Source organism: Colletotrichum gloeosporioides, assembly GCF_011800055.1.
Source record: "Colletotrichum gloeosporioides strain Lc1 chromosome Unknown consensus_7, whole genome shotgun sequence".
Classification (NCBI taxonomy): domain Eukaryota; kingdom Fungi; phylum Ascomycota; class Sordariomycetes; order Glomerellales; family Glomerellaceae; genus Colletotrichum; species Colletotrichum gloeosporioides.
This window is the reverse complement of record NW_025544652.1, coordinates 113,026-136,089: the sequence shown is the minus strand read 5'-3', so window position 1 is coordinate 136,089 and position 23,064 is coordinate 113,026. Positions and strand designations below refer to the sequence as shown.

The 23,064-nt window shown below is 52.9% G+C and overlaps 3 protein-coding genes across 3 annotated transcripts; 1 reads left to right on the top strand and 2 right to left on the bottom strand.

Moving 5' to 3' along the window:
* Positions 1 to 5,806: 5,806 nt before the first annotated feature.
* On the bottom strand, positions 5,807 to 7,832 carry GCG54_00001462 (uncharacterized protein; the record flags this gene model as incomplete). Its single annotated transcript, XM_045401578.1, has 2 exons — positions 5,807 to 7,370; positions 7,444 to 7,832. The coding sequence occupies 2 exons, from the start codon at positions 7,830 to 7,832 to the stop codon at positions 5,807 to 5,809; spliced, it is 1,953 nt and encodes a 650-aa protein (XP_045270307.1).
* A 1,410-nt stretch (positions 7,833 to 9,242) lies between these two features.
* On the bottom strand, positions 9,243 to 11,604 carry GCG54_00001461 (Glycogen [starch] synthase; the record flags this gene model as incomplete). The annotated part of the gene is made up of 5 exons (XM_045401577.1): positions 9,243 to 9,348; positions 9,402 to 10,957; positions 11,006 to 11,305; positions 11,334 to 11,431; positions 11,502 to 11,604. The coding sequence occupies 5 exons, from the start codon at positions 11,602 to 11,604 to the stop codon at positions 9,243 to 9,245; spliced, it is 2,163 nt and encodes a 720-aa protein (XP_045270306.1).
* Positions 11,605 to 16,752: 5,148 nt separating this feature from the next.
* Positions 16,753 to 20,161, top strand: GCG54_00001460 (CTD kinase subunit alpha; the record flags this gene model as incomplete). Its single annotated transcript, XM_045401576.1, has 3 exons — positions 16,753 to 17,921; positions 17,979 to 19,880; positions 19,936 to 20,161. 3 exons carry the CDS (start codon positions 16,753 to 16,755, stop codon positions 20,159 to 20,161), a joined length of 3,297 nt encoding a protein of 1,098 aa, XP_045270305.1.
* Between the last annotated feature and the right edge of the window lie 2,903 nt (positions 20,162 to 23,064).

Genomic DNA, 23,064 nt, shown 5'->3' with positions numbered 1-23,064 from the left:
CCTCCTCCTCCCTGAGCCCGGCACCGCGCGCACCGTGCCCGGAAGCCAGAGTCTCCACAAAAGAGACGCAAAACGGAAAAAGCAAAGTTCCAGCGTCGGGGAACGCAGCACGGCAAGGGGATGACATCATCCCCTGCAGCTTGCCTCACTCTTGCTCTCCACCCCACAGCGACGCCGCCCACGAATGCTGGACGTCAATGACCGCTGACAGCTGTACGCAAACCTTCCTGATAGCAGACATGCACGGGAAACAAGCTTAGGCTAAGGATTTCATCAGGATTTCCCAGGGTGGTTGGTGTGAAGCAAGCCCACATTTCGATGTCATTCACAACAAAGTCAAAATAACATGCACAGGCAGGTTTCCATGTCTCGCCGCCATGAGACTAACACAGAGACAAGAGAGAGACATTACGTTTCGCCATAGCCGCACGGCTAGAATACCCACATTGGCACAATCACATTGTTTCTCGCTAGCCTAGTTCTAGATTTCTTCTCTTGATTCTGGGTGCGCGGGTTTGCATATTGCCCGCTCATACCTCATACGGCCCACCAAGCGCCCGTTCCATGGCACCAACTTGATTGTGATGAATCTTGTGTGTACTTTCGCGACACAGTGCAGCTTTTTTTCCTTAGATCTAAAGAACCCTCGAATGCATGTGGTAGCCTAGCTTTGATACCCATTCCCAAAGATTGCCAATGATCCTGGCCCGACGCGTGGGTGTTGGAATCGTTGGATGCGCGGGAACTGCACCGTGACGTCGCCTATCTGCTCACCACACATCATCCATCCAACATCCCACCCTCCCAAACCAAAAGCCGTTGACGGATTGACTGCATGTCTGCCGTGGTTCTGAGCTCTCGCCAGTCCAACTCACACGTCGAACCCTCCCGAAGCACCGGGGCCTGCTCAGAGAGAGGGAAGGAGAGAGACTGCTATGTGCATGCGTGTATCATCGTGCTTGCGCCAGCAACCATGGCTGGGCTGGGCTGACCCGTGGTCTGGATTGTGTCAGCCGAGATATCCAACCGAGCCCGAGCTGCATGCAGGGTCTGACCAGGATTGATGATGAGAGATGCTATACTCGCCAAAAAGAAAGGCAGAATGGAAGACGTGCATCGCTGATGATGATACCTTGCTTTTTTTTTTTTTTTTTTGCACGCAAGGGAGATCTCGGTGGGCTATGCAGCCTTGGACGGTAGCTTTGTTGGCGCTGCTGTTGACATTGCGTGAGCTTGCTCGCCTTGCTTGACTGAACAGCCAACCGCCCATCCTGGGTGAGGCTTGGAAGAGCGTTATGCGGGACGCAGTGAGGCTATTGGCGCTGCTGCTGGTACATCGTTGCAGTAAGCCGCGATTGTTCTGTTGGTGGATGAGGTCACACAGTACAGTTTACCCTCGACTAAGGTAATTTTCGATCCCACGGTAAGGGTTACTATCACCACGAGCGAAGTGCTGGAAGTTTTTGTGGTGAAGCACAGCGACTTCCTTCCGTTGGCGAATCATTTCGAAAGCCCGCATGCGATACCAGCCAAGGTCTAGACGTAAAGGTACCAGGTTTACAGTCTCGACAGACTTTTTTTTCGAGTACTTTCATGTGCATCAAGCCAGTAATTCGACATTGAGAAATTTTCAAACCCAGCCACGTCTGCCTCGAGATAGGCTTTTGCGGCACGAGACATTTACAGCAATTCATTTGCCTGGGAAATAGAAGGTGTTCAGCTTCTGCGTGCGGCATCGGCCCGTTGTCTCATTGCCATGGTGAAAAGCTGGTACCGGCTGAAGAAGCAAACGGGGAGGCGGGGACCGGAGAAATAACGCATTTGAAAAAGCAATGAAGACATCGGAACTCCGCCAAGCATAGATGTAAACATGGAGGCTTGTGATATACAAGCTGAATCACAGACTGTCTCGGCTGTTTATCCTCAGGTTTGTCTCGACTTGAAATCACCGTGTGTTAGACCGGGGAACTCGTCCGTTCGGCGACGGTCGGACTTGGACGAATTGCTAGAGTTGAATCACAGGCTGAGATTTCTTATCCGGCCGCACGCATCGAGAGCTGTAGGTCGGCTGGGGAAAAGTTTGCTCCGCTAAGCAGTCTCGTGCTGTGTGGTATCACCGCCGCCGTTGATCATAATACGTGCCAAGAAGAGTGTCGCTAGCTGGGGTAGTGTCAGTTGGCTATCCAGGCAGTGTCTACTACATACGCGTGTAATCCGTATATCCTACCGAGACCTCATTATTTTCCTATACTAAAGCGACTAAATTTCCTATATGCTCACTTTCGTCGTCGCGATCGTCGCTATCATGACTTTTATCTTTAATCCCTCACACTATCGTTATCTATCGTCTTCATCTATCGTCTTCATCTATCGTCTTCATCTATCGTCTTCATCTATCGTCTTCATCTATCGTCTTCATCTATCGTCTTCATCTATCGTCTATCATTAAACCGAAGTACAAGTACACCACGATTAAAGCCATAAGGGACACTGCCCGGATTGCCAACTGAGACTGCCCAGGTATAAAAGCCCGCCAAGAATGGTCTGGGAAGATGACAAGCTCCCTGTTGACTCATTTGGCTGAAGTATGATTTGACAACATGAACGACTTCAAGCCCGCGCGGATGGGGTGGCCATCCAACCTGCCTTAGCCCTGGTACATGTCCATTGTTGTAGACAACTTGTCGGCCGATGACAAAGAGTGTGATGCCTCATTTGGGCTTTCTTGATAGCTCTACAGTGTTCAGGACACGCCGGTTGTGGGGTTTCAGATCCTGCGGCCATGGGCACACGAATAGAGTCCCAGGCAACCACAAGCTTACTAGGCTCTCGGTTCTGATCATACGATCAAGTGATAACCGGGAGCATCCTGACCTTTCGCCACGAAGAAAACTCTCGACAGAGAAGCAAACTGTCGTGTAGGCCGTGATTAGTTTCTGTCATGTATTCTTGTTGTCTAGGTTGTCCACCAAGACCGCGTCCAAGCCAGCAAGTAACGTCAATGGCTAGCATTCGCCCTCGAGACAGGTCTGAGATCTTGCACTTGAGTCTGTCTTCGAGTGCACAGAAGATTTCTTTGGCGCGTGCGTCACTTCTATACAAATGGATGCGGTGTGTATTTATATACTATTTCTAATGTTGAAGCCCGATGGTTATCGACCAACACCGACGTGAATATCGAAACATCAAGAGAATATTATGCTGCGTCTGTTTTGATTACGGACAACGACTCAAACATACAGCTTTCTAGGCTTCTTTGCTTCCGGGGAATGGCGGACGCTGTGAGTTGCAAACCCGGGTAGCTCGTCTTCATCAACAAAGTCTCCTGGGAAGTGACACCACCCAGCGAGAGGCTCATGCTTCGATCGGCGCATGTGACATATATTCTTGCTCAATCAACTGATTAGCAGTCAATGTTTGCCCGAAATCTATCTCGCGGGCTGGTAAGCATCGAAGGCGCTGCCATTCCCCTAAACCCAAGAACACAGGCACGCAGTTGCAACCGCTTATCGCCGGTCCCTGCTAACACGATGTTGTCTCCAAAAACTCTCCCTGCTTATTGCATCGCATAAACTAAGGAGAAATATACCAGAAGTCATAGAGGATACCTGATTGATAAAAAAAAGCCTGGCTCATGGGGCTTTGAGGGAGTTAACCCCGTGCTGGCTATGCATGCCTTTGCGACATTATGCTTGAATGAGACGAAGAAAAACACATGATTCACATTTCGGGCATATTGGGTCTCATTGAGATGGAATTGGCGATGGCTCGGCATTATTCATGTTCAACATCGTTCACACCAGAGTATGCTAGCCCCCTTATAGGTCCTACAGCATGTGCACATCTCAGAGGGGTTGTCCAAACCAATATAACTGCCATCAAATGCATCATACTAAGATATTTCAAGCAATGCAGGTCTTCCTCTCCCGTGTCTGCGGTGAAAAGCACCGCATAAAACATTGCTCCCTACTTGAACGTTGAAAATAAGCTCTATACCTATATGCTGCAAAATTCACGGAGTGTGGTAGTGGCGTTCTCCTATTTTGTCATCTGATGACTTTGATTACTCTCGGGGATAGGATGGAAGACGGTAATCGGATTTGCGAGATTATTGTACTAATGAACAAGTTGAATGTTTTGAGATCCAGTAGTATTTCCCGTGTTACTGTTATGGTATTCGCCGTGATCAACGATACCCATTGGCTCCCATTCGGGAAGCTACGCAAAACGGCACCCAGGGATATATGGCTGGGCGTATGTCGGAAGTGGTTGCGCCCTATGTATCTTGAGCTGTTCTCTATACCTCTCGTGCGGTCGACCATCAGCGCCTGATATCTCTCGCAAGATCAATCTACCCATGCATTCGCAGAACAACCATTCTCCTGGTTCGAACCATGACTATAATAGGATTGTTTTTATCAAAGCGAATAACCACATTCAATCAAGTACTTCGCACTGGGTGTGGCTATTGCATGTTGTGACCTGGAATCAAAATGTCCAATTTCAATGAACTGGCGTTTGATTGGCGATTACATGGGGCACCATGTGAGGAAAGCAGTATCACTCCTCATATATCCCGCTTTGAATAAGACATGAAAACCAGAGACAGGCACTTCAGGAGACCCAGACTAGTATTGCCAGGCTTCGACACGCGCCTCTGAGAATATTGTGAGTTCACGCCGTCAGAAGCTCTCAAGAAACCGAGGAGCCAGACATCTTATGGATCAACGGCTAAGGTTTGTATTTGTGGCTTTAGTCAGTCCACTGCGTGTCTGAACAGCATAGCCTAAAGGAAACGGATTATCATGACACGCACAACAGTGCTCCCCAGGAAAACTAAATGAGTGACCGAGTAACTGGGAGATGGAGGCAAACCAAACATCCTGCTCTCTGAAACTTCACGCACGGAATACTCAAGTGATAATATATGAAGACGAAACACTGCGAAACAGCATCAGGGTCCTTCAGGAGAATCACCAGCCATGATCGTTTCGCATCTTTCTCCGCTGTCTATTAGGACGGACAGGTGGAACGAGAAGTCGCATCATCATTGTGAACAGGCCAAGTCTGAACTCGATATTGAACGATGACATAAGTGCCCCTTCATCGAGTACATGTCGTGTATGAACTTTGATAGTGGTTAATCATGAACTCGTCTTGAGGATCGTGACGAACGCGGTCTTGAGAACGTACCTTGAAGATGAAGCACTCACCTGCTTGAGGATTCCAGATTTTGCTTCCAAACCAAGCTATGTTTCTTCGAGATAACTTTTGCGCCTTTAATAATAATACCTGTCCTCTCATCATGCCTACACCGCCGAACGATGACGAGAATTGCAGAAACTATTGATCCCCAAGGCAACAACAATTACCAAAACATGGCCATTTGGGCACCCACATTGCCGAGGAACAAATGACTTTAGTTTATCACAACTCCCTTGCAGGCGTGGCAAGCGGATTGTACATTTGGCATGTCACCGGTGATCTGCTCGGTATGAAAAGCTTCAACTAAAACTGTGCCGTGGACCTCTCTTTACTCCATAAACCGTCGGGGTATAGTATTGTTACAAGCGTAGCAGCGGTAGAGCATCCTAAGCCCGAGTCGAAAAGCAAGAAGATGTGCGAAAAAAGCAAATTGAGTGACCCGCCAAGTTTTTGACCCCCACCGACCTTCTCGGTGTGTCTGTCCCTTTCCAACCCTCGTCATCAAAGCGTCTCTGTGAAACCTCGCCATTGGCGAAATATCGTGTCTCAAGACATGAGAGACATCATACCATTCTTCCCCTCTCTGTGATCAGCCCGTGGTTTACCGCCACAAGTCCGCAGACTTCTTCTCGTTGTTGGCCGTGCTCGGTCTCGGCCAGTAGTCCTCATCACTCCCCTTGCTTCCGCCTGTGCTCTGGCTGGGGATGGCCATGAACATACCCGCACCGTTGCCAACCATAACGCTCTTTCTCGCCGCGGCGGTGTTCCATCCAGAACCTGCAATGTCCGCACCGAGGCCGTAGGAACTAATCGGCCGGTCGCCGTGTGCGCTCATGCTGCCGCCTCGGCGATGGCCGCTAACCGGGGCCGTTGGCTGAAGCATCACGGAGGACCAATCGAGGGCATCGTCTGCCTTGCAGTAGATAGTCAAAGGATGGGAGAGCGGTCCGGTTCCAGCGAAAGGATTCGTCGAGCTAAAACGTTGTGACGCGCGGACGTTGGAAGCCGCAGCAAAGGGCCGGGGAATCGCCATTCCACCGCTATTGGGAGGGGCAAGGCCGCCGCGGCCGCCGCTGGGCATGCCCGACATGGGCCGGTGGGATGTGACCGAGTGGGAGGACTTAGGCCTAGCATTTCCGCCAAACGAAAACGGTGCTTGGGGCCGTGGCAGGCCCTCTAGCTCGTCCTGGAAGTATTCGTCCAAAACGTAGACATCTCTCAGGTTGGGCATGCCATTGCCTCTAAGAGATGCAGCTAGATATGTGTAGTAGCTGGCGGTCACGCTGGAGAAAGGTCCCGCTGACTTGGCGGCGGTGATCTCGAAGCGAAGCGACTCCAGAGAGGTTGACGCAAGCCGCCTCGTTTTCGGTCCGCTCTTGAAGGCCTCGCTCACCGCAGCCTCAATTGCAAGTGTCTGTAGACTCTGGGCCGCAAGGAGAATTTCAGCCAACGTTGCTGGATGGACACCCGTGTTCAGCAGAGAGAGAACGGTAAGAATGTTGCGAGTGTCGGCACGGCTGAAGTACTCAACCAGACCAGCGGCGGTGACTGATGGGGTGTTGCTGAGGATCAGCTCCTCCAAGGCTGGGAATGGAGGCAAGTCCTCGTTGCGGGAGAAAACGTCGTCTGAGAAAGCGTGAGAGTCCATCACCTTGAGTGCACGGAGCTTTCCAAGGTTGGCCAGCGCATGCCGCATTACGAATGGGTCCATATTGATCTTGTGCAGCTCCAGAACCTCCAGATTCTGCCAGATACCGCCATTGGCCAGCTTGGACAAGCTGCCCTCGGAGCCTCCATGGTATGACATCTTTCGGATGTCGCGGCATCTAGCCTCGACTTCAAGTCGAAGGGTTGCATAGCCGTGCTCGTCGGAGAAAAGACCCTCGGGGAGGTCGACATAGAGAAGATTCGGGAGCACGTGGATGATGCGTGCCAGGTCTGCCGTGGCAGCCTCACGGAGCATGTAGGGCACCTTGAAGTATCGAACTCTCGAGCCAAACCGGGTGGGGTCTTCACGCAGCGTCCGACAGAGCAACTTCAGGCGAACAGTTGGGGTATCTTCGGGGTCGGCATTGCGCTTGAAGAAGGTTTTCCGCTTCCGCTGCTCGGAAAGGTAGATTTCGCGGGGGCAGTAGTGAACGGCGTCGATTCGAATGCTGTGATACCTGTACGGAAACAACTCTTAGCCATAGGCCCGACATCTCAGCCTCGGGAGAAGGGGGAGGGGGGCTTGCTTACAAGGCGGCGTTGGCGACTGAGTTCCATTTCCAGCTGACCCGTGCGCAGCTGGCGAGATCTCTCAAGTCGCATAGCATGCAGGCGTCGAAGATGGCGCTCGTTTCGCAGGTCTCGTAGGTCTCATCTTGAGTGTGCGGGCAGACGAAGGCGAATATGCGCGGAAGAATATTCTTTGGCAAATTTTCGAGGAGGAAGGTGGAGGCGCGGCTTGGTAAGTAGAGAGGCGAGGTGTTATTGCGGAAGTTCTGCTGGACCTGGTTGGAGTACTTGGACAGCTGGTGGTCGGCAATGTCGTGGGACTGAGAGTGAGCCTGGACGTGCTGCTTCTTCTTGTCCTTGTCTTTCTTGAAGAACCTCATTTTTGGCAATGGCCGAATGGCGAACTTCATGTTGGAGGGAAAAGGAAGGGCGGCGTCGGCGCGACGAGGGTGGTATTAGGGGATTAATATATTAAATCAACGGGTCTGCAGTCGCATTTGACCGATCGGCGTCGGCGCCGGCGTTTGGTGCGATGGACTTGGGCGCGGCAGCGGGCAGTGAGCAGTGAGCAGCGAGCGAGGCTTACTGCGGCAGGGCCAACGCTACCACGAACCGAACTCTGTAGGTCTGGTGGCCCGGTCAGCTTTTTATCTTTGTCACCGTGTGCTCGACGGCTCTCGCTCTGCAAACGAGGGGTTTCCTGTGGTTGCCCGTCTTAAGTAGGGAGGTGGTGGTGAGGTAGTATGCGCCGTAGGACCTTCCAGGCAAAGTTCGGGCAGGCTTGCCTGCTTTTGGGGGAGGTGTCAACGGTTTTGTCTGGGATTTCCCGGTAAGTCATCGCCCCCAAAAATGGCAGGAGCTATGCGTGCCCCCTTTTTCCAAACTTCAGATGAAAAAGTCCGGATATCCGCATCCAGTAGCAGCTCTGGTTGGTACGGACACCAACCAACGTTGGTCTTGTGTGTTGCTATAAATTTCCCTCTACATGCAGGTGGGAAATCACCAAGCAAACCTAACAAAGATGGAGGGCCATTGGAACAAAGGCTCGAGCGATGCGACCGCGGGAAGCGGCTACCAGGGGAACTTTTAGTGGCTCCTTGGTGCAAACTAACCTCCTTGGTCTCCCCCCCATTCAGCTTCCTCTCCACTGCGAGGCGCCCTACACTTCTAGGGACCCCTGGGCGCAGCGGCCATCAGCGTGTGGGGAAGGAAAACGACGTTGCCCTGATTCGCTGCTCATGCCCTGGATCCGCAGCGGCCCCTGAGTCCTGGAGTAACGAGCACGCGTCGATTCACTGCTCATCACTCTTACCCTTGGTGCCCAGCCGATCCTCAGCTCTTGAAACGAAACACCACGCCTTGCGCTTTGCTGGCGTGCTGCCTTGCGCCTCCCTCCAACCGCCCACCGATGCGTCGTAGCACATTAAATGCTACCGTGAAATAAAGCCCAATCGGCAGGTAATGCAGTGTCATTTTGTCCACTATCTCTTCCATAAAGGAATCACCTTAAACCAATCTAATGCTCAGTATGCTACTCTGCTCGTACACATCCATGTTCATCCATGCAGTCGGTCCACAAGCCCTACCCTATTCTTCTGCCTCGCCTTTCACTTCTCCATTTCTCTTAGCATCCCATTACGTCCATGTCCATATATAGAATCGTCATTTGCGAAGGGATGGCCAAGAGGCTGTGACACCCACACTCAACCATCCGGTATCGCTTTGTACATATCTCGGTTGTGACCCCTCTTCGTCCCCCGTATCACATCTTCCTGACATGAATCATGTCTCGTGGTCGTTGATGAGAAGTATTCTGGCAATCAGTTGCCGTTGAGCTGCACTCCGTCGAGAGGGCTAGCAGGGCCCGAGGGACGCTTGGCGCGCAGGGTAAGCGGGAACGGGTATTCATCGGGGTCTTCCTCCTCACTGCAAATGCTTGTTAGCCTCCTTCACGGTATGGGCAACTTGATGAGACTCACGGCAACTTCCAAGCGACATAGTCCTCGGTGCTCAGTCCCTCCCTGCCCTCCTGCAAGCTGGCAAAATCACCAGGGGTCATCATGCCAGTACGATCCCTAGGAGAGCCAGGCACCGAGAATGGCCGCGAGATCTTCTGCTCGACACCCGGGATGAAGTCTTCCTCCTCATCGCCGCTGAACGAGCCAGGGTAGGCTCGGCGCAGCGCCAATTGACGGGCCTTGACGTACTCCATTCCCATTCTCTTCCAGTCTAGCAGGTCGCTAAGACGCTCCGTGCGGTTACGCTGGTTGATACGTTGACGACGACTCTTTTGACAGAAGTCAAACATGTGAGTGGTGAGCTGGTTTACGGAATCATCGACACCCTTCGTGCGGCGGTCGACAATGTAGATACCATAGTCGCTTGAATTCTCAATCAGCTCCTCCATGTAGCACCCGAAGCCAGACAAGTTCGTCGTGATACTGGGAACACCCATGACGGTGCACTCGGCCGGAGTGTAACCCCACGGCTCGTAGTAGGACGCGAAAATGCCCATGTGTGTACCGCGCACGAACTCGTCATAGTCCAAGGGCAGTACTGGGTTGGCTGAGTTCAAGAACTCAGGGTGGAACACAATCTTGACACGGTCTGTAGGGTGGTTGAAGAGCTGTACCCGTCTGATCTGGTTCAGAATGGGATCTTCGCTGTCGCTGATCATGTTGTGGGTGACGATTGGGGGAAGGCCGTGACGCTTCATCGCAAACAGGCGCCTGCGGATCAGAACACGATCCTGGCTGCTGATGAGCTCCTTCTCATCAGGCATTGGGTCGCCGTCGTGCCACTTGAGGGAGCGCTCGAAAATACGGCGTCCAATGCCCTTCTCGATGATATCGACGGTATCACGCAGAGACTTGATGACAGCCTGCCCCTTGAGCGCTTCGACCGTCAACGAGGTGGTCTGGGCCGGCATGATTACAAAAGCAACAACAGTCATCTTGCTACCGGCAACCTTGAGGCGGTGGTTCAAGCGAGCCAATGACTCAATGAACATGTCAACACCCTTATTTCTGAACTCGTAACGTCCGGCGGTGAAGAAGTAAAGGGTGTTCTCGGGGTCGAAGTCATAGTGGCCGTAAAAGTGTCCGCGCACGAAATCGTGAATCTTCTCCTTGGCTTGCTGGTGCAGGTTTTGAAACTCGTGCATGGCGGAAAACTTGGTGACATTCAGTCCATTGGGCAGCACGCCGTCGGGTTTCCGCTTGAGCAGGTGCTCGCTTTCGTATGCGGTGATATGGGAGACGGTAGTGAAGACATCGCAGGCGTGCGCGGCAGCGCGCTCGATGCAGTAGCGGTGGTAAATGCCACGCTTTCCGGCTTCGGCATCAACATCGAACCATTGCAGGTTGTTGTAGAAGTCGACAGAACCAGCGCAAAGGTATCTTCCCAAAAGCGTTGCGTGCGTAGTGAAGATGGTGGTCACATCGATGCGGCGCTTCTTCGTCAGGGGCAGAGCCACACCGGCAAGCCATTCGTGGAAATGCGCAATGACGGCTTTGTTCTTCTCGTGGCAGACAAACTGTGGAATTGGTCAGCTTCACCCTTGAGTTATCTGGAAGCATCTTACCTCTCCCAAAAACCACGCGACAAGGTATCCGAAAACGACAGCTTCGTTCGTCTCATCATCATTGGGTGGCGAGGGGATGCTGGCGACGTTCCACAAGTCGGTCTTCCACTCGTCCAAGAAATGGTACGCGGTCTTGGTGTCAATGAGCAGGACTCGAGGAGCGCCATCAATGAGCCATCGACCGTAGAGGATGCCAATGCCACGGTCCCTCATGGACTGAATCGTGGCAGCAAGTTCGGGAGTGGTCGGTTCGAGCTCCTCAACCTCAACAGCAGCCTGCTGCCTGTCAATACAATGTAGCTACGGCATCTAGAAGACGTTCTCTTACGGAATGGTGGTTCAAGGGACCGATGAGGGTGTAGCGGTCGCCATATTCGGCCGTGGTTACAGGAGCTTTGGACTTGATGACGGAATAGATACCGCCAACTGCACATGGCACAAATGGGTCAGCCCACTGCGGAGACGATGATCCGGGGGTCAGGCGTGGGGATGGTACCTCGATGAGCAACCTCAGTTGCGATTTCGAAGAGAAGGTGGTTCTTGACGTCGCGAGGAGGACGATCGGGGTTGTCCCGAGTGCCTTCTGGAAGAGTGGACATTGTAGAAGCTTAAGGGGGGTTGAGATGCTGTTGACGAAGCGTCAGTTGGTGTAGATGGAGAGGAGAACAGCTTGAGAAGTGATGGCAGCGACGAAAGGCGAGGGTAAAGAAAGAACGCGAAAGCTGCAGTGGAGTGGCCGAAAGCCAATTGAAGGTTGAATGACGCAAGTATGCAGGGCGTACTGACAGGCAAGGTAAGGTAACCAAGGCGACGCAGGCGAGAGGTAAAGGACGTCGGAGCTTGGGGAAGCTCCCGAGATGGCGTGCAGACGGACAAGGCTTTGATTTAAAGACAATAAGGCGTGTGGGAGATGCTGGGCGAGACAAACAACAGCGGGCTTAAGAAGTGCTGGATGGCGAAAGGAGAAGGGAAAGACAAGAGCTCTCTCGAGAGGAGATGTTTGCGGGGAAGAAAGGTTTTAGCTACGAGATTGTCTTGGGGGAGAGTGAGAGAAGGCGCGCGGGCATCCATGGATTGCATTGGCAGGCCTGGCCTGATGAGGTGGTGGTGTGGTCGTGGTTGGACAATCCAGTCCGGTCCAGCCCAGCTTCTCGCTGCATGTACTGTTCCGTGTACTGCGCAGTACCTTGCCTCGCTGCGACGCTAGCCTCGATACCTCTAACAGCTAGCTCCTCTCCTCTGGTATCTGGACCGGGGAGAATACGAATGGTCAGAGGGAGTGGTCAGGCAACGGAATGGCAACGGAATGGCAACAGCTGCAGCTGCAGCTGCGAATAAGCTGCTCAGAGTACGGTTTCCCCGTCTCCATCTTGTCTGTTTCCTCGGAGTGCGGGTGAAGAGGGGGGGGATACTGGAGCTGCAGCGCGATTCAATGGGCAATGAATGGACGCTGGAGGGAGAGCTGGGGACGACTGTGGAACAATAACAGCGGATATTACAGGGCCCTAGGCCTGTCTGAACTTTCAACTTTTGAAGCTACCGCTAGCGGGAATCCACAGTGAGGTGCAGTTTGGGGTGGACTTTGGTCACCCAATACCAGGGGGATACAAGTCCAGACCACGCGCATTCTCAACAAATTCTTTTCCCATATTGCTCTCGCCGAGTCGCCGTCCGGTATTCGTACTCTCTCCACCTCCTGTTCTACTCTGTATTGTGTGTATGTGTGTGTGTATGCTGCCTTGCTTCTTGCCGCCTACGGCATCGCCGTGTGTGATGTTGCCGCTCTTATTCTCCGAATGCGACTCTTCATGCGCCACGAGTCTTGACGAACCCGATATTTGACGCGCGAGAATTCCCGTTGCTATTACGGGAAACAGTGAAAACTTTTTCCATGCTGCTGGCTTCGTCCAAACGCCGAGGAGTCGCCTTGTACAGAACCCTGGGGTTGCTTTCGACCCTCTTTCTGGCTTCTACATCGTAATTCTGAGCCAAATCGAAGAAAACCCCAGAGAGAAAAGCGCACGGGAGGCTGGTCAAGGTACCTGGGCCGTACCCAGCATGGGGGCCGCTACCTGTGGAATGACGGCCGGGTAGCGCCAGCGCCAGTCTTCACGCAATTTTGATAGCTGTGGGTACCTGATCAAAGCACTCGCAAGCTGTTGCGAGCTTCCTCTGGAGATGCTTAGTCAGAATGACGACAGTCTTTGCGGGGTTGACACTCCAGCTCCCCAGACTCTGTCTGCGAACTCGCAGTATTGCTTTCTGGGGTGACCTATCAGGAGATTGAGCGAGTAAAGAAACGCGCATGCACGGCGTCCAATCAGTGTAAACAATTGGAGCGAGCTGCAGACTTCGATCCTTCTTCTGCAACCCTCGATTCAGAGTTGCTGTTGCTTGCAATGGCGTCTTGCCAATTTCTATTTGTCCTTCGCTCTGACCAAGCAAAATTTCCCGGTGCCCCCAACTATCGTGTCTCATTTGGAAGTTTTTTCCTCTTGCCATCTCGCCACAGTCTCTCACTAGCTATGGATCCTGAGACACAACGTTCCAAGGCATCGCGGGAGTCTTGTTTCCATATCGCCTTGCAAACTCAGCCCCCGATGGCCAAGATCGTGAGATGGTCCACGAATGCTTCCGGATACACCCGCCAGACGACGATCCCTTACATCACCTACAGTGTTGATCTTGTAAAACCTGGTTGTCCGGGAATCGGTCTATGACATTCCTGTCACTGACATCTCAACCATCGCTAAGGTCCCTCCCGAGCCAAGTTGACATGTCGATCTAGGCCCGCGTCATGTTATTCAGTTGAGCCTTTTGGGATTCCCAGACGTCCGAGAGCTGAGCCATCGTCGGTTCAAGTGCCATACTCCGAAACTCCTACCTATCTGCAAATCAAGCTGTTGTCTCCATTCAAGATTTATCACCTGTTCTATGGAGTTAGGCACCGATGCCCGACTGCAGTATCTGAAGCTTAAGCATGCCCGCCCTCCACCACGACTGCAACCGGTCAAGTATACCTTCATACCGATAAGCTGGGACTTTAGCCAGCCCCGCCAAACAACGAGATATATCTGTAACGGTCTCGACCGTTGTCATTTGACCCGATTCGTTGTTGTTGAACGTATTCCCACTGACACGGATGCGGACAATAATATCGCTTCATCTCGAGATCACGATAACACCAACCTCTCTTCAACGGTACGATCATTACAACAACTATTCACCTCCCGGCTCAATGCAAGCGATTGTCTTTCAGATTGAGAAACAGCTGTAATTCACCACGCGAAACCCAGACGTAATATTTACCGGGGATGTGGCGGTCTACACAGCTGAAATTCTCCATAGTCCTTAGCTCCAGGGTCTTTGGATGGCTTGGCCCACACGATCATTTTCAATTCCAGGCTTTGTGCCTTCAACATCATTCTAGGGATGATGTTAAAATGCGTTGATCAGGCAACGAGCCTTTCTAGTCGGGCAATGCCCTCTTACATCCCAGCAGGGTTTAATCCTAAACACAGCTTCAGTCATTTCGGTGATCATGTCAACAGGCCGAGACTGCCTCACGAGGTGCAGCCAATCCCTCAAGGCATGGTAATGTCTCAACCTGATCAAAAATCACAACTGCCACGGACACTCAAGAAGCCTCAGCTGCCATGCTTGCAGCGACTGCTGACAGGGCCCAAGCGCTTGCGGCCGGCACTTCGGATCACATTCCGCGTGCTCCATCGAGACGCACTTGGGAGGAAATGAGCAAGAGACTGGAATTTGAATAGTGCCCGAAGGCCGCAGAAGTGACCCAGAAGACACCTATTCAGGCAAACGTGTAAAACAAGACACCCTTACCCTTGGCGGATTCTAGAATTTGCTGACTGCCGTATATGAAGAAGCCATCTCCTGGCTCGTTTCGTAGCAGCCAGTCCAACATGGTCACAGACGCGACGTCTGCTGTAGAGAAATATCCGTTGTCCTTATCGGACTAAGTATTAAGATGTGGCTAGGGCACTCATGATGCCACCGAAGGCAAATGAACATAACTTTAGCTATTGAACGCCGTCGTGAACGGTGGATGTGATCCCTGAGGTACCACGCACAGTACTCTAGATATGGACACTGTAGTGCTATGCACTGTCCGCTTGGGACTCCGTCTCACGTGATTTCAATGTGGGATCAAGGTTTTCCCCCTCGGCCCACGACACTTCCATTTGATTGTCACCAACCACGCAACCCAAGACACTACACTGATCCCAACCAGCAGGCGATGACGCGCGATTGCGTCTTTCCAGACCATCAAAACATGCGATCGACTTGAAATTTCTCACGGCGGCCTTTTTTCGCAATGGATGCAGGGCACATTACCGCCCAGCCCACGCCCGAAGGCTTACGGAGCTACGGAGTTTGCTGCCTGAATGTGCCGGAGGTCTTTCAGAGCATGGTGTCGTGAACGAGGCTATGGCGGCGGTTTCCATGATACTCACCAGGCAGTTTGACTGTACTCTCGCTGTGCAATATTGCCACACTCGCAAAGCCATGCATACCGCCAACAGACGGAAAGGCCTCGGTGCCGCGACAACCCACCCATTAAGTCTGGCCAGTGTGCCAGCTCGACCGGGTCCGACAACGAAACGCAGCGCCGTGCCTGGGTGCTGATAATGCGGAGAACGGCGACAGAAGCCCAAGACTACGTCGCGAAAGACGACGTACTGAAGCGATGCCCAGCGGGTCCGAGCCAGCCGGTCCTCTGATGCTGGCCCATGGGTCTTTTGCCTCTAGATTCTGAGGAGAGGAAGGCGGCGGTTCTACGCACGGCGGGAGGAGTTTGAATGCGGATCACTATGGGAACTTCTTTCCTTGCCTGTGGAGGACGCCTTGAGATGCACGCCCGATCTATCAACACGGTGCGTGTCGGGCGACGTTTGCAACCGTTACCCTGTGCAAGACGACCATGGTTATGTGTTTCTATCGACGCTGCCATCATGCTGTCCGTTTCGGCCCTTACCACTCGGGCAGAGAACACTGAGCAGCAGGCCGGATGGTCTGAATTTTTCTGCCAACGTTCGAAGCAGGTGCTCTGGGACAGCCACTCGTCGGGCGTGGCTCCAGGAGACTCCAAGCAAAACCCGGCCACGTCCGGCTCGTAAATCGTACATAGTGACCTTGTTGCGTCAGTCTTGTGCCCAAGTATCGGGTATCGGGTATCGGCGGAGAGGAGGACAGATAGTATGCTAGGATTTTGGTCTATCTCTCGGTTCGGGCTCAGGCAAGAACTGGATCACCAGTTGATGCATCCAGGCGTCACAGGACAAGCCAAATTTTTGCCATGGGAGCATTGGTGGAGGTTTCCCCCCCTTCTGTGGTTCTGCAAGTGCACCGAGTTGGGTCGGGGGAAATGGAATGACTGCCGACTTTCTGACGGTTGGTGGTGGCATGCTGCTGCGGTGTACGTTCACCCAAGCGCCTACCTGCTGCATACTCTTCAAAATCCGCAAAGATGCGGCAGATTGGGCTGGTGCATTGCTGCCATCTACGCTCGAAGGCGAAATCTCTGCTTATCCACCTGTTGCCTGGATTTTTCCTGCCGACTGCAGCCCCCAGATTCTGTCTTTGGTGGTTCGCATCACCACAGACGCCCGCCTCGACAGCTGCATATCCCGCTTAGCAGGGCAGAGTGTCGCGTTATCGGAAAAACCTCGGCTGGCAACGTGCTCGCATTGCATCTAAAAACTCAAATCGAATTGCCTGCTACGATGGAGTCCTACCACCACAACCGACCTCGACATGTCGCCATGAGAGACGACCGCAGACCAGGCGATGAGCGCAGAGACCGAGGCCGAGCTGGTCGAGAAGTGACACGCTCCCGCAGATCTCCTTCACCTCCATCCCGTCGACCTCGGGATTCCGATAGATTGCCAGACAGCAAACCGCGCGACCATCCCAACGACAAGTCACAGCCTTCCTCCCGAGACCACCACAAATCTCGCGATCGTAGCCGAGATCGCCCTCGCCGTGCGTCCCCATCGCCTTCACGTCGCGACAAGTACAAGGAGGATACCCGCGATCGGTCTCGTGGCCGGGACGCCGTTGACTCGCGGCGCGACTCCCGTACCCGGTCACATAGGGATCGCAGCCGAGGACATCCCCGAGGCGACGGCCGTTCTTTATCCCCCTCTGTGAAGCGAACGAGAAGTCGAAGTACGGACCGAGCTACTGCAGACAAGAAGAAATCAAGACGAGACCACAGCCCTCGTCGTGACCGCAAAGACTCGGCACCCCTTGCGGAGTCACGGCGTTCCCGCAGCTCTCCTCGGCCTTCCAGACGATCACCTAGCCCCGACCGCCGGGATTACAGGCCAAAGAACAAGGAACGGAGCCACCGCAACCGCCGGAGCAGGTCACGCTCGCCGGGTCGAGACCGACGCGGCCGAGACTATTCCCCTCCGCGTCGTCGCGAGCCATCATCAACCCGGAGAAGGGACCGATCTCCGCTATCAAACCACCGACATAGATCCCCTGCACGGGAGTCTTCGACATCTGTCAGGGGTGAGCGACGTCCGGCATCGCCCCTTCGTAGTTCCAGAGACCGTCAGCATCGCAAGGAATCTAAATCTCGTGCATCCTCTCGGTCCGCTAGTAGGGGATCGAGTCGACGAGTACCGCAAAACGAAGGTTCACGCCAGCCTACAAAGTCTCAGCCATCCTCCGGCGCGAACAGCGTGGAGGTCAACATGGGCGGCAGAGGCAATCACAGGGGAGGCTTTGCGTCTCACCCTGGTTCATTCAACCAACAGTTCAGCGACCCGCGCCAATTCTCCCAGTCCCCGCAGCCGACTCCAAATTCTTACAACGCTTCCCCAAACCACTCACCCTACGGTGCTGGTAGAGGGAACTGGGGCTCTCAGCAATTCTCCCCGACACAGTGAGTTTTCCATCATTCCACCATCTCGTCTTGATTCGTCTACTCACATTCGCATAGTCAATACCCTCCTCAGTACCCTCAATCCAACTTCGGCCCCCCATCTGGACCACAAGGCTCGTACACACCAAACCAATCATTCTCACCGCCCCCAAGTGCTCCAACCGGACCTATGCAGCCATATTCCCAGGGCAACTTCCGCGGTGGCTTCCGCGGCGGCGGCGCTGCATTCCGAGGCAACCAATTTGGATCCGGTCGGGGTAACTACAGAGGTAATGGTTTCAAGAGTGCGCAGTGGACTTCCAACAACCATGCCTCTGCTTCACGTGGCCAATTCGGACAAGCAGATGAAGCGAACTCTCAGCAGTCCACGACTCCCGCACAAAGCAACAAGTCAGACGTCGGCGACAATGCTGCAGAGGGCGAAAACCCTTTCCGGCCATCAAAAGACATGCAAGTGGAGGACACGACTCCGTCCGAAAAGACCGGTGAGAGCGATACCCAACGAACTAGCAGAGCGCCGCCCGTCGGGCCGGCTGCTCAGTCGTCGTCGAAGTTCAGCTTTGCGTTTAAGGCGTCTGCAAAGCCCACTCCGACGGCGCCTAAGCCGGAGATCTCTCAGAAGTTCAATGCCGTTCCTCAACGACGTGAATCCATTCAGCAAAATGATTCGAGAGACCACGACCGTGATCGCGACCATGATCGGGATCGTGACCACCGGGACAGAGATCGAGACCGTGACCGTGACAGGGACCGTGACAGGGACCGTAACCGAGAACATGATCGCGACCGGGACCGGGAACGGGACTACCGCGACAGAGACCGGGATAGAGATCGGGGGCGGGAGAAGGAGAAGGACAAAGCCGCCGACAGAGACGTCCCTCGCGGGGCTCCGACCGAACCTGCGTCGGCCAGAGCTCGCCAGGATTCAAGGCACCAACCACCTCCTGGGCCCCGTCAGCCCCCTGCACCAAGGACTCGCAAGATCAAGAAGACTATGCGGCGGCTCAAGTCTGGGCCGGTATTGCCTGAAGACCTGAAGACTTCAGATTCAGTTTACTTCCGCAAGCCTGGCAACGAGTCTGTCGTCGGTTCGGGCACCTATGGCAAGGTCTTCAAAGCTTTGCACGTCTACACCAAAGGCTTGGTCGCTCTCAAGCGCATTCGGATGGAAGGCGAGAGAGACGGGTTCCCGGTCACAGCCATCCGAGAGATCAAGCTTCTCCAGTCACTACGCCATACCAACATTGTCCAATTACAAGAGGTCATGGTGGAGAAGAACGACTGTTTCATGGTTTTTGAATATCTGTCCCACGATCTGACAGGTATTCTGAACCATCCTACCTTCAAGCTGGATGCGGCCCAGAAGAAGCACATGGCCAAACAGCTTTTCGATGGCTTGGACTACCTACACAAACGTGGAGTCCTCCATCGCGACATCAAAGCCGCCAATATCTTGGTCAGCAGCGACGGAATCCTCAAGCTCGCAGACTTTGGTCTCGCACGATTCTACGCGAAGAGACACCAGCTGGATTATACCAATCGTGTTATTACCATATGGTATCGCTCGCCTGAATTACTTCTCGGCGAGACGCAGTATGGTCCAGCCTGCGATGTCTGGAGTGCTGCCTGTGTCATGGTGGAGATCTTCACCCGCCATGCCATATTCCCCGGGGATGGAAGCGAGATCAACCAATTGGACAAGATCTATGCCGTCATGGGAACACCGAACAAGGCAGAATGGCCTGGGCTGGTGGACATGGCTTGGTTCGAGTTGCTAAGACCAGGTTACCGGCGGGCGAACTCTTTCGCCGACAAGTACCAAGACAGATTGCCTCCTGCCGCCTATCGCCTGCTGGCCGCCATGTTCCGTTACGACCCTGCGAAGAGGCCGACAGCTGCAGAGGTCCTCGCGGATGAATACTTTACCACCGAGGAGCCTCCTCCAAGGCAGGCTGTTGAGTAAGCATTTCTACCCACAACTGTTTAGATGAAATACAACTAACAACTCAAATAGGCTCGCTACTCTGGACGGTGACTGGCACGAATTCGAATCCAAGGCACTCCGACGCGAGAACGAACGCAAAGAAAAGGAAGCTCGGCGCGCCGCAGCAGCGTCCGCCAAAGACAACAAGTCTAGAGAGAGAAAGAGGGAGAACGACGCTCACGATGAGCGTGGGGAAGCTAAGAGAGTCCAGCTCGAAGGCAAGGCAGCCGTGCCTGCCGAACGCTCGAAGGCCTAGAAGACCTGCCCATTTTGAAGCTGGGCTGTCTTGGCTTCTGCCTGATATGGTGCAGCGCATGGAACGGCTGGCCATGGCGGTACACATATATCCTACTTGACACACAAACCTGCATTTGCTGCGTTGGCATGGCGTTGGGGAACTGAAACTTATGGTTGAACGAGAAGGCATAGTTGTTTTGAGGCTTTATGAGCAAAGGGTTCGTTTTTTTTTTAACCTCGACATGTTTCATCGCTGGTCAGCGAGATTCCCCCCTACTAGATGGATTCGGAGACACGACGGATGGGCATGGGATGGCTTCTCATCGTGTGGCTGTAGGATTAGCTGGTAAATGCATGTGGGATGCGTCTCGAACTAAACTGTGGGCGTCGAGGCATGAATATACCAACAGATGGGGTGTACTCAAGCCATCTGTTCTTGCAAACATGATACTCATCTCTTTGTGACGGGTCTCCGGTACCTGGCTAAGTCTCTCAAAACGTGTTTGATGGTGACGAGGATACAGGAGGTGTAAACCAACGACCACACTCGTCTTTCGTTGCTCCCACACCACATGTTTCTTGCTCTCGTTGTCCTACAATAGAGAGTCAGTCTGGTGTTCTGCAGACTCTACACTGATCGGCAAGAGGCAGTCTGTTTTCCGCAGGAAGTGTACCGCGTAGCTATCATGCACCGGTTTTGTTGATATGCGTAACCGAATAAGACAACACCGGCAAAGATGGGAAGAGTGTTTAAGTTTTGAGCCCCAGACAAAGAGGCTCTAGGAGGTAAAGGGGCTATATTCCTGCCTTGTTGCTCTCCCTCCTGTGGTGTCGCCCGAAAAACTTCAGAAGTTGGATCAGCAGCCATTGCATTGTTATGCTGTTAAATGTTGACGTACTCGCCATCCGATTGTATACCAAGAAAAGCCGTGGGAACCAGGCTGCTCGAAGTCGATTACAAAAAGGGGCTTACTGAAATGGAGAAGAGGGTAAGGAATGTGTTTGGTGTGTGATTCTGCCCTCACTGGTGAGTTCATCGTGCCTCCGTTGGTGGTTGGAAGGTGATGAAGACGAGAAGGGCAGAGTCTAGAGGCCGTGATGAATCACTTTGAAAGTATTTGGTTCGTATAATGGCAAGAAACCGAGGAAGAAGACCACTATCATAGCAGAGGATTTACGGAGGGGGACTGCGTAATCGTCCCTGGCCTCTGATGGTCCGCAACTAGGCGCAAGGTCGGGAACGCTATCCATGAGGAGAAGATTTTGACTCGGTTGTCGATGCAGCAAACTCGCTCACAGGCCCGAATATATAGACAATCTCTTTTTGTATTTAAGCAAGCTCTGATCTACGCCTCAAACTAGAAAGGTGGTAGGGCCGGGGTTGTTCAGCTGTGACTTATTGTCAGCTCGAGTGTATGCTAGCTTTAGGTCGAGCTGGCATCTGATCTGGACTCCTGCGTCGTCCGTGGTCTCTGAGAATAGTCGGTCGAAACCTGTGCGAATACGCTCTGGAGGGTATTGCAGACACGAACTCGCAAGGCCTGGGTGGAGACTCGCGGTGGACGGCTGTAGTAGCCAGCTATTCAGGGTTTCCCTCTCGAGACGCTGGTCTTAGGAGAGAGTTCATCGTCAGATCACATTTGGGAACATGAGGCCTAATGTAAGTACTCGTACTTATACCGAACAGACAACCAACGCCCTCCCTTTGCGTGCGTCCGACTCGCGAGAATGCTACGCCTCGTCATTCTCCGGGCAGTCATACGTATAAAAGGTAGATTGAAACCAGGTATTTTAGCATCACAAATGTCTGGAATCGACTTGATTTTCATTCATAAGGCTGGTTGTACATGCCCATATCCACATGCAATGTTGGCGATACGTGCAAACTAGGATGTCGGATTTCTGACTGACTGACAGCAATATGGTAACATGCTGCTCTTTCCAGCGCCCTTCATCTCTGGCCAATTGTTCATTCCAATTAGGCAAAAGAGTTAGAGCACGGCAGTTCCGCTGACATTGAACACACAGCCGTGCAAGTCCCAACGACGCCTTCCTTCACCATCCCAGTCAACACCAACGGTAGGTTCACAACAAGAGAATCAAGAAGAATTATCAAGAATGTTTTCTCGAGCCCCTATGAGTCCCTCTATATACCTTGAAGACAGTCCTACCAGCATGCCTCAATTGTTGGACTGCTTGACGATGACGAGTACGTGACCAGGACGTGTCACTGATAGCTACTTAAACGACGCTTTACTCGGAAAATTAATGTCAAAGCTGAGAAGTAAAACAGAAAGCGCACTCCATGCAACCTATGAGGAATGAGGACTTTCTCCAATGACTTGAACCAACGCGAATAAAGACATGTACGAGCATTATGCTAGGCCCCTTTGTAAGCCTAATCTTAGTTTCTCAGGAAGTACGTCTGCATACGCCCGAACAAGAGAACATGGTGATGTCAGTTGCAAAGATATACATCCTAGTGTGAGGTCTGTGTACCAGGGCGCACAGAAGATCACAACCACAGCCCGCAGCTCTCTGTCTACCATAGGGAAGAAGATTCCACTGGCGTTAGCGGCAGAGGCGGCGATGCCGTCCGCCCATCGCCGTTTTGGCTAAGCATGTCGCTGACTGTTGTTGTTCATACCCTTGACTATTGCTTACATACGTATTACTTTGCGTTTTCTGCTTAGGGGGCCGTCGACGTACGTATGATTATGGTTTTTATCACGGGGAGCAGAGATCATGAGGACCCCATTATGGCCAAGTGAATGGCTGACTATAGGAAGTTAGCCCAGAGGCACCCGATCTGACATACCCGACATTATGTCCCTGAAGGCAGTGAAGATCGCGACTCTACGCCGGCTGAAGTCCTCAAACGAAAAACATTCTTGCTTTTGGATCTCTTATTTTTGGAGTATC